Genomic DNA, 11,798 nt, shown 5'->3' with positions numbered 1-11,798 from the left:
GACCCTAACACCGGTTGAACCTCCCCTAAGGCCGATTCAACCGATTTTGACCAGTGAGGTCCGGGAAAAAAAACCCCGGCTAAACTTTCCCTGGACCCCGGTTGAACCTCTCTGGACCCCGGTTGAACTTGCCTTGGACCCCGGTTGAACCTGCCTGGACCCCAGTTGAAGTTAAAGTTCAGCTGGAGTTGAGAAAGCTCAACTCAGCTGAAGTTCAGCTCAACTGAAAAGCTCAGCTACAGCTGAAGAAGCTCAACTCAGCTGAAGTTTAGTTCACCTGAAAAGCTCAGCTGCAGCTGAAAAGCTCAGCTGCTTTTCAACAATAACACTCTAAGTTTCTCAAACCTAACCACAGTCAACCATAGAATTTTAAAGAGATTTTTGGTTTTCAAAAAATAGCTTTTGAATATAGAGGCTTGAGCTTTGGCAAACACCAACCTTCTTTTTGGATCCCCCTTAATAGTACGACGATTCCTATACTCATCGACTTAGTGCAAGTACTCTCTTCTTCACCTTAGCCATGGTACCTCAGTCTACAAGCCGTCGCTTGGCCTTCACCTTCGCTTAGTTCCTTGAAGCCCTTTCCTTGCTATCTTCACCCTATCAAGTCATTCTTGAGTCACATCATTTTGAGCATCCATTGAGAGAATCATTTCTTCAATATTGTGAACCTTGCTTGAATGTCTTCTAGATATAACTGTTAAGATTAATCAAGCTCTAGTTTGATTCTCATAGAAGCATATATGGACTGATAGTAATATGGTCAAGCCAATTCACGATTCCTCATATCTTATTCACTTTGGCTTGACCAATCCTCTTAATCACTTCATCCTCTATTCTGATCATATGTATGTAGTGATTTCTCAGGTCTTGTCCATATATTCAAACCAATATAGAGATCATATTATATCCATTTGCATTGTCTCACTGGTTATTTAACCTTGTGTTGAAACTTTGTTCACTGTCATTATACACTATTCAAGTATGTTCATCATACTGAATTTCCTGTTCAACACTTAGCAAACTTGTTAGTCTTTTAAATGTGTTGTCATCTAAATCACCAAAACTCACAAAAGGGATGAATGCACTTTCAGGATCTCCAATAGTGCAGGTATGTTTCACCACTAGACCTCTGACATGTCAGTTTGCTCAGTGACCATTCTAACAGAAAGCCATCTTGTCGGTGGCATCGGACCAGTCCGGTCAACCACTAAAGGCCACCACGTCAGCACAACCGGTGGATCTGGAAACTATCCTCTAAATTCTGAAAGGTTTGGTGTGCCATGGTCTTGAGCTCTTCAAAATACTCTACGTAAGTGGTTCGGTGCACCTCTGGACTGGACTGGTGCACCAAGCCACTCAAACCCTGAAATAAGGCAGCTCTGCGTAAGTGGTCTGGTCTACCATCAGACTAGTCCGGTATGCCAGCCGACCGAAGTTTAGAGATAGCCTTTTCTACGTAGCTGGTCTGGCGCACCATCGGACTGATCCGGTGCACCGCAGACCAACTGGAGTTTAAGCACTTTTGGGCTTTTCTCTTCGATTCAATTTGGTTGTCTTTAAGAGTGTGACTATGATTTAGACAAACATATCTAGAGACTAGCCAACTTATAAGTCATGGAGCTTGACCTTTTTGAATCCTCTAACTTATATTCCAATGATGGCTCAAAGTTAGCTCCAAAATTCCAACATTTGAAATATGAGCTTTCTAGTTTCTCTAGATTGTTCAAACAAGATCTTAGGGGTATTTTGAACTTATCAAATGGTTAAACTAACAATAATTCATTTTTTGGAAGGTATGCCTCTTAAAAAAAACTTGGTCGATGAGGAAAAGACCATCCTCACGGTATTATATTAAGAAGAGATCGAAACGTGATCCCGGCCGAGAAAATCCTCGAACCCTGGCCCCATCACTAGCGCCAAGGTATGCCTCTTTCTAGCTAGGTTTGAGATGTTTTCTAACTTAGAATCTTTAGTTCTTATTCTTATAAACTCATGCACTTAGTAAACTAGTTAGTCTATGAGGTTGTGATGGTCATCAAACACATAAACTAATCTAGAAATGACTCGGGGCCTATTTCCACATTCATGTCTCTTTTTAATTGTCTTTCACATTTGAGAAGTCAAACATATTTAATTTAAATTATATATATATATGATTTATTATTAAATTTATGTTGTGTAATAAATATTATTAAATTAATAACTATATATGTTTTTATAATATACTACTCTTAAATAACTACGAACCGTTCATTTAATTAGATAGAATGATTATGATTACATGTTACCTTCTAGTAATAGGTAAAATTTATTTATTTGTGTAAAATAAGCTAAATAAGGAAAGTTTTTTATTAGTAAATTTTTCTTTAGGCCTAATTGCTGCATACATTAATTGTTAAATATGACATATTTTTTTAGAAACTTTATTATTTTTTACGTGACATATGCTTGTTACAAACAACCGTAATGGATGCTGATCCGCGAAGCTGCTAGAACCTGAAAGCACGTAATCTGAGCACAGTTTCATACAAGGTTATTAAAACGATAAAATATTGAAACACTCGTGTATAACTTTTTTTGACTTTTCTATACTATACTTAGAGCACCAGTTTCAACGGTCGTCCCGCGTAATTTTTTTACAAATAACCCTTCACAGCTATTTCAAATTAATCCGCCGCACGCCTATACTATACTTAAAGCACCAGTTTCAACGGTCGTCCCGTATCATTTTTTACAAATAACCACTCACAGCTATTCCAAATTAATCCGTTGTACGCCTATAGATGGCCAAACGACGGCCCGGCACAGGCCAAACGCCCGCGGGCCACAACTCTGGCCCAAGCACGTCATGCCGGCCTACTGACTATGCCGGGTCAGTCCGTTAGCCCGTCGGCCCATTTGATTAAATCAGCGTAAAATATTAAAAAATGGTGCAAAAGGCGGGGTTCAAACCCATGCCCTGATGGAAGAATGGCGGGAGACACTGGATAAAACTTTCTAACCAGTAGAACATCATGCTCAAATGTTTTTAATATTGAATATAAATTGTATATATGTATATACTTTTTTTGTAAAATAAAAAATCATGTCGGACCGAACCAGCACACGGACCGAGGCTACAGCCCAAGCACGACACGACGTTCTTGACTCTTGCAAGCATTAGGCCATTTCTGAGACCACATTGGCGCAATGGACTCCATGGTGTTTGAGTTTGCTGAATTGGATGGAGCAACAATGATTTGTCACACTAACAGTAAAATGAAAGGGTATTTGTTGGCTTAAACGTTAGTAATTGATACGAAGTAGCATAATTTATATGGAGCGCATCCAGTTTTTATTAATGTCTGACTTTAGCAATCACTCCATATTTCGATCAATCTTTTTTATAAGTTTGAGTTCATGTGACTTATTATACAAACTTGAGCTCACAAACTTTCTCTTATTTGGTCTATGTATGGTGGAATTATATCATTTTATAATTTCTGTTCGTTCAGTCAGTCGTTGTGAACTCTCTTCTAATCGCTCACTTCATTTGTCATGTTGTACTAAAACATATTGCATGGAGTAAACAATAACATCAGTTAGCCAAATCAAAAAAATATTATACGAAAAGCGGATACAATCAATAAAAAATCTTGAATTTTTTTGGTGAATAGTTTACGTGGGTATTATTGTAAGCCGTTGACAACCAACTAGTAAATCTTTAACCACGTGATTGGTTCGTTTCACTGGTCCGCCTGGCTCGCATCAATCAGCCAGGCTATATATAGTCTGGTTGAGTGTATGCAAAGGTTTAGTGTTTGGTTACTTGGCTCAATTGAATCTTGCTGTATTGAGACATTGTTTGGTTGTATGTATCAAAACATGTACTAGTGAAGAATGCACAAATAAATCTTTAAATATTATATAGCATATATGGTCTAGTTTTGATCGAAAAAATGTTAGGGACACACATATGAAATTTGTTCGGTGATTAAATCTTTTAATTAGAAGATATAACAAAAAAAAACTAACTAAAAACATACCTCGTATACGTGCCACTGCATGCACTGAGCTTGGCTGGGCGCGTACGCCCCCCGCGAGCTTCGCTCGGAAGCCTGGCTGCGGTCGCTTCTTTGCATGAGTAGAGCTGGGATGCATAGAGAAGCTAACCAAACAAACACTGCTTTATAACTTCGCAGGTGCAGTTTCTCTATTCACCCAGTCTACCAAACACGCTGTAAATGAACGTAGTTTTAAACAACATAGAAAAAATACCAATATATCATAATTTCATATAATAATATAAATAAATATTAAAAGAAAGAGGTTAATGGCTTACCAAAAACTCACCCATATGTCGGATTGGACCCGAAAGTAACTAGCAGACTAGACCTAAAATTAGCTCATGGTCATGGTCTAAAACGCATGAAACACAGACTAGACCTAAAAGTAACTAATGGTCATGGTCCAATTTAGAACGCCAAAATGTGGTTTCAGCCTCTAATTAGCGTTTACGTAGTTTTAATAACACTGGTTTCATATCATAGTTCTATCACCATTCTTCACAGTTAATCATGCAAGTTCTATTTCTCATACAGCAAAGCTTATGCATAACAATTTTTTCGAAGTTACGTGGGCGAATGTGACTACAGATATTTCGGGCACACATCCAATAAAAGCCAAAACGCCAGTGAGGATTCTTTTCTCCTCGATCCTTTTTGCTCATTCTCAAGGGAAACATCGTGGCCCAAAATTGGAATGTAAATGAGTCTAGCAGACACTCAAAAGGTGAATAGCAAAAGCCAACCCGTGGTAGATTCAAGAGCGGAGCATCTTCACTTTGGGCCCAGATTTCTTCAGTTGCCTAGCCCTTTCCTTTTCATCTTTCCTCCGGAGTGCCTCAGCGCTTAGTTTGGCATCTGTCTCCTCCATGAGTTTCTTCTTTTCAGCCTTTTTCCTTTGCAGGGCCTCCTGCCTGGCACTCTGTAGTTCCCTAAAAGCTTCCTGAGCAGCCTTCGTTCTAGCTCCATCAGTTTTAGAGCGAGCCTGCAAACACCATATGGATGCAAACCTTTAGACATATAACTGGAACATGACGATGAGCTCTAAGAAGAGAGATAATGTATACTCACATGAGAGCTGAGCTTATAACGCCCAACCAAATCAATGTAGTATGGCACAAGAGAAACCAATCTTGTCATCTCTGACATGTTGCTTGCATCTGGCAATACAAACTTGAATGTAAGGACCTTCTTGTAGGATCCTGCCAACTGGTCCGAAAAATGAAGCGAGATGAACCACTTTCCAAATTTCTCGAACGTCTTCTCACCAAGAACCTGGAGTCGAAAAATCATTAGAAGCAAGAGTACGGCACACTACATACAAGATAAACTGACTCAGTCACATTGGCATATGTGGACCATTCAACCTAGCTTAAGCTTAGGTCCTTGGTCTTATTACAGTGTCCAATTCTAACTGACTAGCTTTCTTTTGGTCCTAGTTACTCCAATTTTAAGTCCTAACTCAAAAGGATAGAGATGAAACTGCCCGTAAATGGTTCATAATGTTTAGAGACAGACATTGGTCTTGTCTTATCAGACATACTTAATGTTTTACAATAAGCACAACAATATCTAATCTAGTTAACGACAGATATCATGATAACCTAAATTGGACCTTGCCAAAATCCAAGCATCTCACTGGCAATGCCACTGATCTCAAAACTGCTTAAATATTAAGAAACCAAAGTTACTTCAATCAATAAAAGACAGAAGCTATTTCAATAGTTGAAAATCTCTAGCATGAATGACCTTCATTATGGAAATAACAGAAAATGTCCCAGCACATTCTTTCCTTATTCAAACCAGTCTTTCGTCAATGTCCAAAAGGTGGCGGTGCAAGAAAATATCAAAGACAAAAATAAAATATCTAAGGATGAACAAATTCAGGAGACAAAAACATGACATGTTTCAAAATGAATAAAAGATAGTTAAAATCTACCAGCTAGCACCCACATTTAAAAAAAATCATTTTCATCACTTCATAGTATCTCATCACTTACTATAACAAAAAAAACTACCTATATAGAACAATAGCAGCACAACTTATGCCACATGGTCCATAGGTTACTGTTGATAAGCTTTCTATCAAAGCAACAAGCTGAGCCCAATATATTCAAAATTGCAAATTTTAATTTGAATACAAGCATAACTTCTCCAACGTCATCATTTAACAGCATATGTTACAAAAATGTGAGGCTATCTCAAACCACACAAGTTTCAGTAGTTCTCTTTCGAATACATTTTGACAATTCAGCAGTCAATAAGATTCACCTTTATCGAGTTCATTAAATATTGAAGCAGCAAGACAGTGCAAGCATTAACAATATTATCCAAAAGCATTTACTTTACCAAATCCACAAAACCAAAATTCTAAATTAAAGTTCACCCTCACCTGATCAAGCACAGCTTCAGTGATCATATCCCCAGCAACCTCCTTTGACTCAGCCACCACAGCAAGCTCATCTGACACCCACTTCCTCCCCGCAGGTGCAGAAGTGAGAACACTGGCAAACCTTTGCAGATCCCTCTCTTCTTTGTGCATTGTCTTGGCCGCCTTCTTCCTGGCTACAGCCAGAACCACATGGTCCATGGCCTCTTCGTTCATTATCACTTCGAATGTGATGGTGTCCTTCCTAGGGAAGACCAACTCGACGAACTTTGACAGCAGATCGTACCGCGCTCGCATCTCCATGGTGGCAAGCAACCCCTGGCAGAACCGTCTCCCACTTGCATAGAACTTGAACACGTCCTGCCCCTCCTTCAGCAGGAGTGGCGTGTCCTTGCCGTCGCCTGTGCCAAGAAGGCTGAAGTTCTTGTCGAAGATAGAGTCCCTGGTGGCGAACTTGGTGGCCCAGGCCAGCGCGATGTTCTCGTTTTGCCGCTTCCCAGTGAAGTAGTTGAGCACGTAACAGACCAGGAAGCTGGCGCACGCGATCTCGAAGGAGAACGCGCGGAGGAGCTCAGCCGGGCTCCTCTTCGCAGCCGGCGCCACCTCCACCGGTGCCTCCGCGGAGGGATCTGATGGGTCGACCTCGGCCGGCGCGGCGGAGTCGTCAGAGGGGATCGCTTCGGGCACGGGGATGCCCTCGAACTCGTCTTCGTCCCAGAGGTCGAGCGCCGGGGTGGGATCCCGAGGCGTAGGCGTAGCCGGGTTAGGGTTCGGCGCCGGTGTCGTCGTGACGGGAGGTGAAGGAGCGGAGGTGGAGAGGGAGATGGGCGGAGGGGGCGGGAGGTAGACGCCGTCGAGGCCCTCGTCATCGTCAGCATCTAGGCCGCCGGCCGCGACAGGAAGGTCGTCGGAGTCGAAGCCCTCGAAGTTAGCGGCAAAGGAGGGGGAGATATTGAGGGCGAGGAGCAGCAAAATGAGAATGGCAGCACGGGGCGGCCGGAGCCGGATCCAGCTCAGCGCCGCCATAGCTTAGGATGCGGGAGTGAAGGTGTGCAGTGTGCTGGGGAAGACGAAGGGGATTATGGTCCGCGGCGGTGCTGGGAAGGACGGAAGGTGGGGCCGTGGGGGAACCGTGCGACTACTGCGGAAGTGGTTGATCGTTGGGATCTGAGATTCAGTTTTTTTTTTCTCTCTCTCTCTCATTTGGTGTGATCTGGCAATGGGCGTGGGAATATGATGCACATTTCATCAAAAAGAAAAAAGGAAAAAGAAGTCCCATTCAACATTAATTAGTCACTGAATTTCGAAGAGTTCTCAAACTTTAATACCAGAGAATTTATATACTTAAAACTCGTAATATTTCTTTGGTGGTTTTACTGAGGCATCTTCAAGTGTTTAGTTTAGTTTACTTATTAAATTAATAGATCTACTGAGTTAATAGAAGAAATAACAATTTTAAATTTTGTCCTTCTTTAACAATCTTCTATAATAACTTTGTAAACAATTCTGCAGTGAAAACTCTCAACTATTGTAACCAATCAAATGTTTTTAATAGTTTCTTTGCCTCTTACAGGTTCCTCATCTGAAACTTTTATTTTCTTGATCTACTCGTACGTCTAATTTACTCCGATCTCTTTATAATAACACCACACGGAAAGGAAATCGGGTACGGAGTTTTTCCTCATCACGGAAACTTACGTGCTAGAGCAAATATTTTGTGATTCTTTTATTTTAAAGGAGATCTTTTACCAAATCATTGGAAGATATTTTTCTAATTTTGCTAATAAGATAGATAGTTGTTTTTATAAAGCTCTTGGAGATGCTCTAGCAGTCTAGCGTAGCAGTATACTCCAACTATCATTCGGTCTCTCTCTTATATAAAAAATACAGCTTTTTCTATGTAAAGTCGTATGTATACGGACTTTTACATCATAATTGTAGAGCTCAACATTATAATTTTTATAATTAATAATTGTCACATTCGATCATGACTGGGTTATTTTTGTCAACATCATGAGCATCATCTGCAATCTAAAACTTACATATGCAAAAAATATTTTTTTGAGCAACGTTATGTTCCATCGAGCAAACTGTTGCATGCCCAAATAGTTTGTGAGGAGTGGCTTCAAACTTAGCAAATTTTCATGGATAATGTGTTCCAACAGACAGTCTGATGTCCATTCGAACCTCACTTGGCATCTCTGGCACCACATGATAGACCATTTGTCTCTTGTGCACAAAGTGGATAAAATTTTCCTATGGTATTTGTGAAAGGGTGTAATCCTCACAAAAGATAATTTGGCTAAACGAAACTGGCAAGGTAGTTTATCATGCGTCTCTTGTCACAAGAAGAGACCATCCAACACCTCTTCTTCGAATGTCGGCTAGCCCGGTCAGTCTGGAGCGTGTTTCTGATGGCCACTGGAATCAACCAACCACAAAATGTGGACCATATGTTTGTGGATTGGCTTCAAGGTTTTAATAGTGTGCTGAAACCAATGCTTCTACTTGGAGCGACGGTGTTGTGCTGGGCGCTCTGGATCTGTAGAAATGACTTAGTTTTTGAGAAAAAAATCTTGTGTTCTCCTTTGCAGGTTATCCATTTGCCGTCACAGAAGCTCTCAAGTTGGGCCATCTTCAGCGATAGGAGTTGCGGCCGTTGGTTGTGGAGGGTTCGCGGCTCTTGGTGCGAACGGCCACGGTCTTTTTTTCCCGGGTGCATGGGTGGCGATCTAGTCTTCGGATTGACTGTCGCTAGCTTGGAGAAGCTGCTGCGTCCATGTTTATTTTTTGTTTTGTTTTTTGTTTTAGGTTGGCTATGTGCATTAGGCAGAGACCGGAAGTTTGTGTACCAAGACTATGTATTCTCTTGATGTATCGCTCTTGGTAACCTTTAATATAAAGCTTCCTTTATCAAAAAAAAAATTAACAGGCCAAACTCTCCTCTCTCACACTCCTCTTGTTTGTCTCTCTAGTTCACCCATCACTCTCTCTAGATACCATCCAAGAGCACAAGGAGGAGGAAGGAGGGATTTGGGGGAGATGACCAATGAGAGACCATGGAGATGAAGATCTAAGGAGACCATGGGTGTTACTTTTTCTCAAGAGAGCATGAGTTAGAATTAGCTGATTTAGCTTCAGTGCGACAGGAGGAATGGAGAATCAGTTAATGACTATATTTAGAGGTTCTGGGACACTAGAAACCGATGCTTACAAATCCATGTCACGGATAAACAGCTAGCAGGGCTGGCTTTTAATGGGTTGCGATCTTACCTAAGAGAAAAATAGAGGGCACTCGGTTCTTTTCATTAGTACAACTGCACCAGCGAGCGTTGGCCTATGAGAGCCGAAATAAAGAGACATCAAAATTGGTTGGCCATAATATCCATCTAGTGGAGTGCGATAGCTCGGATTATGAATCCGCATGTGTATATACCGCTGAACTTGTTTGGTCAACGCAAGCCAAACTTTCGGCATGCTCTTCTTTCTAGCCAGTCCAAAAGAATCGGCAAAAAGAAGTTAAATTCACCTTTAATGTTGACAAGTGTGACATAATATTTGATGAGATATTGAAAAATGGTAACATCAAAGTAACTCATACTATTCCTCCTTTAGATAAATTAAAGAGACATGGTTATTGCAAGTGACACAATTTTTTCTCATGCCACCAATGATTGTAATGTTTTCTGTCGACAGATACAATCGGCATAAATGAGGACCGATTGAGTTTCCAGAAGATGCAAGTTGACAAACAACCATTTTTTGTTAATATGATGAAGCTGCAGAATAAAAAAATCTTGGTTCAGCCGGATGTGGCCGATAAAGACAAAGGCAAAATATTATCATTAGTAGTCTTTGCACGTTAGAAATATCGCAAGGAGTAATTACTCAGAAGGCTCCGGGCAAAAGGACTAGCAAGATTGGAGGCGTCGGGGCCAAGCACGATTGGCCAACCGATTAAAAAAGCTCTAGGTCCCATGTATCGCAGACGGTCCGGCGCTCGCGCGCGGACGGTCTGGAACCCGCACGGATAGTTTGCCTCATATGGTCGGACGGTCCGGCAGCCACCAGATACCGAAGAGCAAAATTCATCTAAAACTTATGGTCGGCTAGCTAAAACTTTCCACTGGCCTATTCACCGTCGATGTATTTTACTATTCAAGCATGGGGTAGTGCAGCGATGAACCCATATGACATGTATCACCCCTTTGCTTATTTGGGCTGGGGGCACTGTCGGTACCCTGAAACAGGGGTACCCCTTACTACAGTACGAAGACGCGGTGCCCACGCGGCTATCTTTAGTCACGTGGTAAACAGCGACCGACCCCACCATGTGGAAAGCTCCAGGGCCGCCACGTGGCCAGAGAAGACAATATCCTCCAAGGTATCAATAGTGGGTCCGGACCCCCATGGGAATGTACCGGACCCCTGCATATACAGGCCGGACCTCCGGGTAAGGTCCAGGACCTCCACGGGCGCGAACCGGACCCCTGGGACGGGTCCTGGACCCCTCTGTGTGGGGTCCGGGCCACTCACAGTAGGGTCCCGGGATTCTGGGACAAAGAATACCCAGGCCTTAAACAAGACCAGGCGGAGGTCCGGAGCCGACACGTGTCCGGACCATACCGTGTACGCTTCTGCTCCCCGCTCAGGCGGAGACCCGATGCTGCCACGTGGCCTACTGCCCGTGACGTAAGCCAGCGGGCGGAGCCTGACATAAGGCCTCTGGGCCGTGCGGCCTCTGCATTTATTGCGGATAAGGCGCGCCGCCTGTCTATTCTGCTGGCAGGTGATGTGCCGCCTCGGCATTTAATGAGCCATGTCCATTCCATTGGCAGGCGATGTGCCGCCTCAGCATTTAATGAGACCTGTCCACTCCGCTGACGGGCGGCGACCAGGCCATCCTGCAGGCGGCGTGCCTATCTATTCCGTTGGTAGGTAGTACGCCCTTGCTGCCGCATGCGCTACACTCATCATGACTCGCGCGTTACCGAGGAAGCAACCGCGACATATCAATACTGTATGCACTACGGACGTTATGGCGCTCAGAGATCACCCTGGCGTTACATGCATTAGTTACTTTCTTCCATTTTGCCCCTGGGCCCATATGTCGGGGCTCAGTATCCTTGTACGTGCCCCCTTGAGCTATAAAAGGGAGGGAACACTGCGTTACAAGGCAAGTCCACTCAGGCTCACACACACTTAGACTCTCAGACTCACAAGTTCATATAAGCTCTCAAGCTTAATACATCACACAGTGGAGTAGGGTATTAAGCTCCGGCGGCCCGAACCACTCTAAATCCTTGTGTGTTCTTGTGTTCATCCCAAATCCACGTAGCAGGCAAAACGCTTAGGCCCCTCCT

General features: G+C 42.7%; 1 protein-coding gene across 1 annotated transcript; it reads right to left on the bottom strand.

The window, feature by feature from the left end:
* Positions 1-4,555: 4,555 nt before the first annotated feature.
* LOC100276062 (DUF1682 family protein) lies at positions 4,556-7,553 on the bottom strand. The gene is made up of 3 exons (NM_001149943.2): positions 6,439-7,553; positions 5,118-5,321; positions 4,556-5,031 (listed from the first exon to the last, which is right to left on the bottom strand). Exons 1-3 carry the CDS (start codon positions 7,459-7,461, stop codon positions 4,804-4,806), a joined length of 1,455 nt encoding a protein of 484 aa, NP_001143415.2. The 5' UTR covers positions 7,462-7,553; the 3' UTR covers positions 4,556-4,803.
* Positions 7,554-11,798: the final 4,245 nt, after the last annotated feature.

Source organism: Zea mays, chromosome 8, assembly GCF_902167145.1.
Source record: "Zea mays cultivar B73 chromosome 8, Zm-B73-REFERENCE-NAM-5.0, whole genome shotgun sequence".
NCBI classification, from domain to species: domain Eukaryota; kingdom Viridiplantae; phylum Streptophyta; class Magnoliopsida; order Poales; family Poaceae; genus Zea; species Zea mays.
This window is presented reverse-complemented; position numbering and strand designations above follow the sequence as displayed.

What these genes read in the sequence shown, in the direction of transcription:
- LOC100276062 (NM_001149943.2), bottom strand. Translation starts at nt 7,461, where the DNA reads ATGGCGGCGCTGAGCTGGATCCGGCTCCGGCCGCCCCGTGCTGCCATT. An exon ending in CTGAAGCTGTGCTTGATCAG is followed by an intron (nt 5,322 to 6,438) that starts GTGAGGGTGAAC and finishes TTTCGACTCCAG; the next exon opens with GTTCTTGGTGAGAAGACGTT. An exon ending in GTTATAAGCTCAGCTCTCAT is followed by an intron (nt 5,032 to 5,117) that starts GTGAGTATACAT and finishes TGGTGTTTGCAG; the next exon opens with GCTCGCTCTAAAACTGATGG.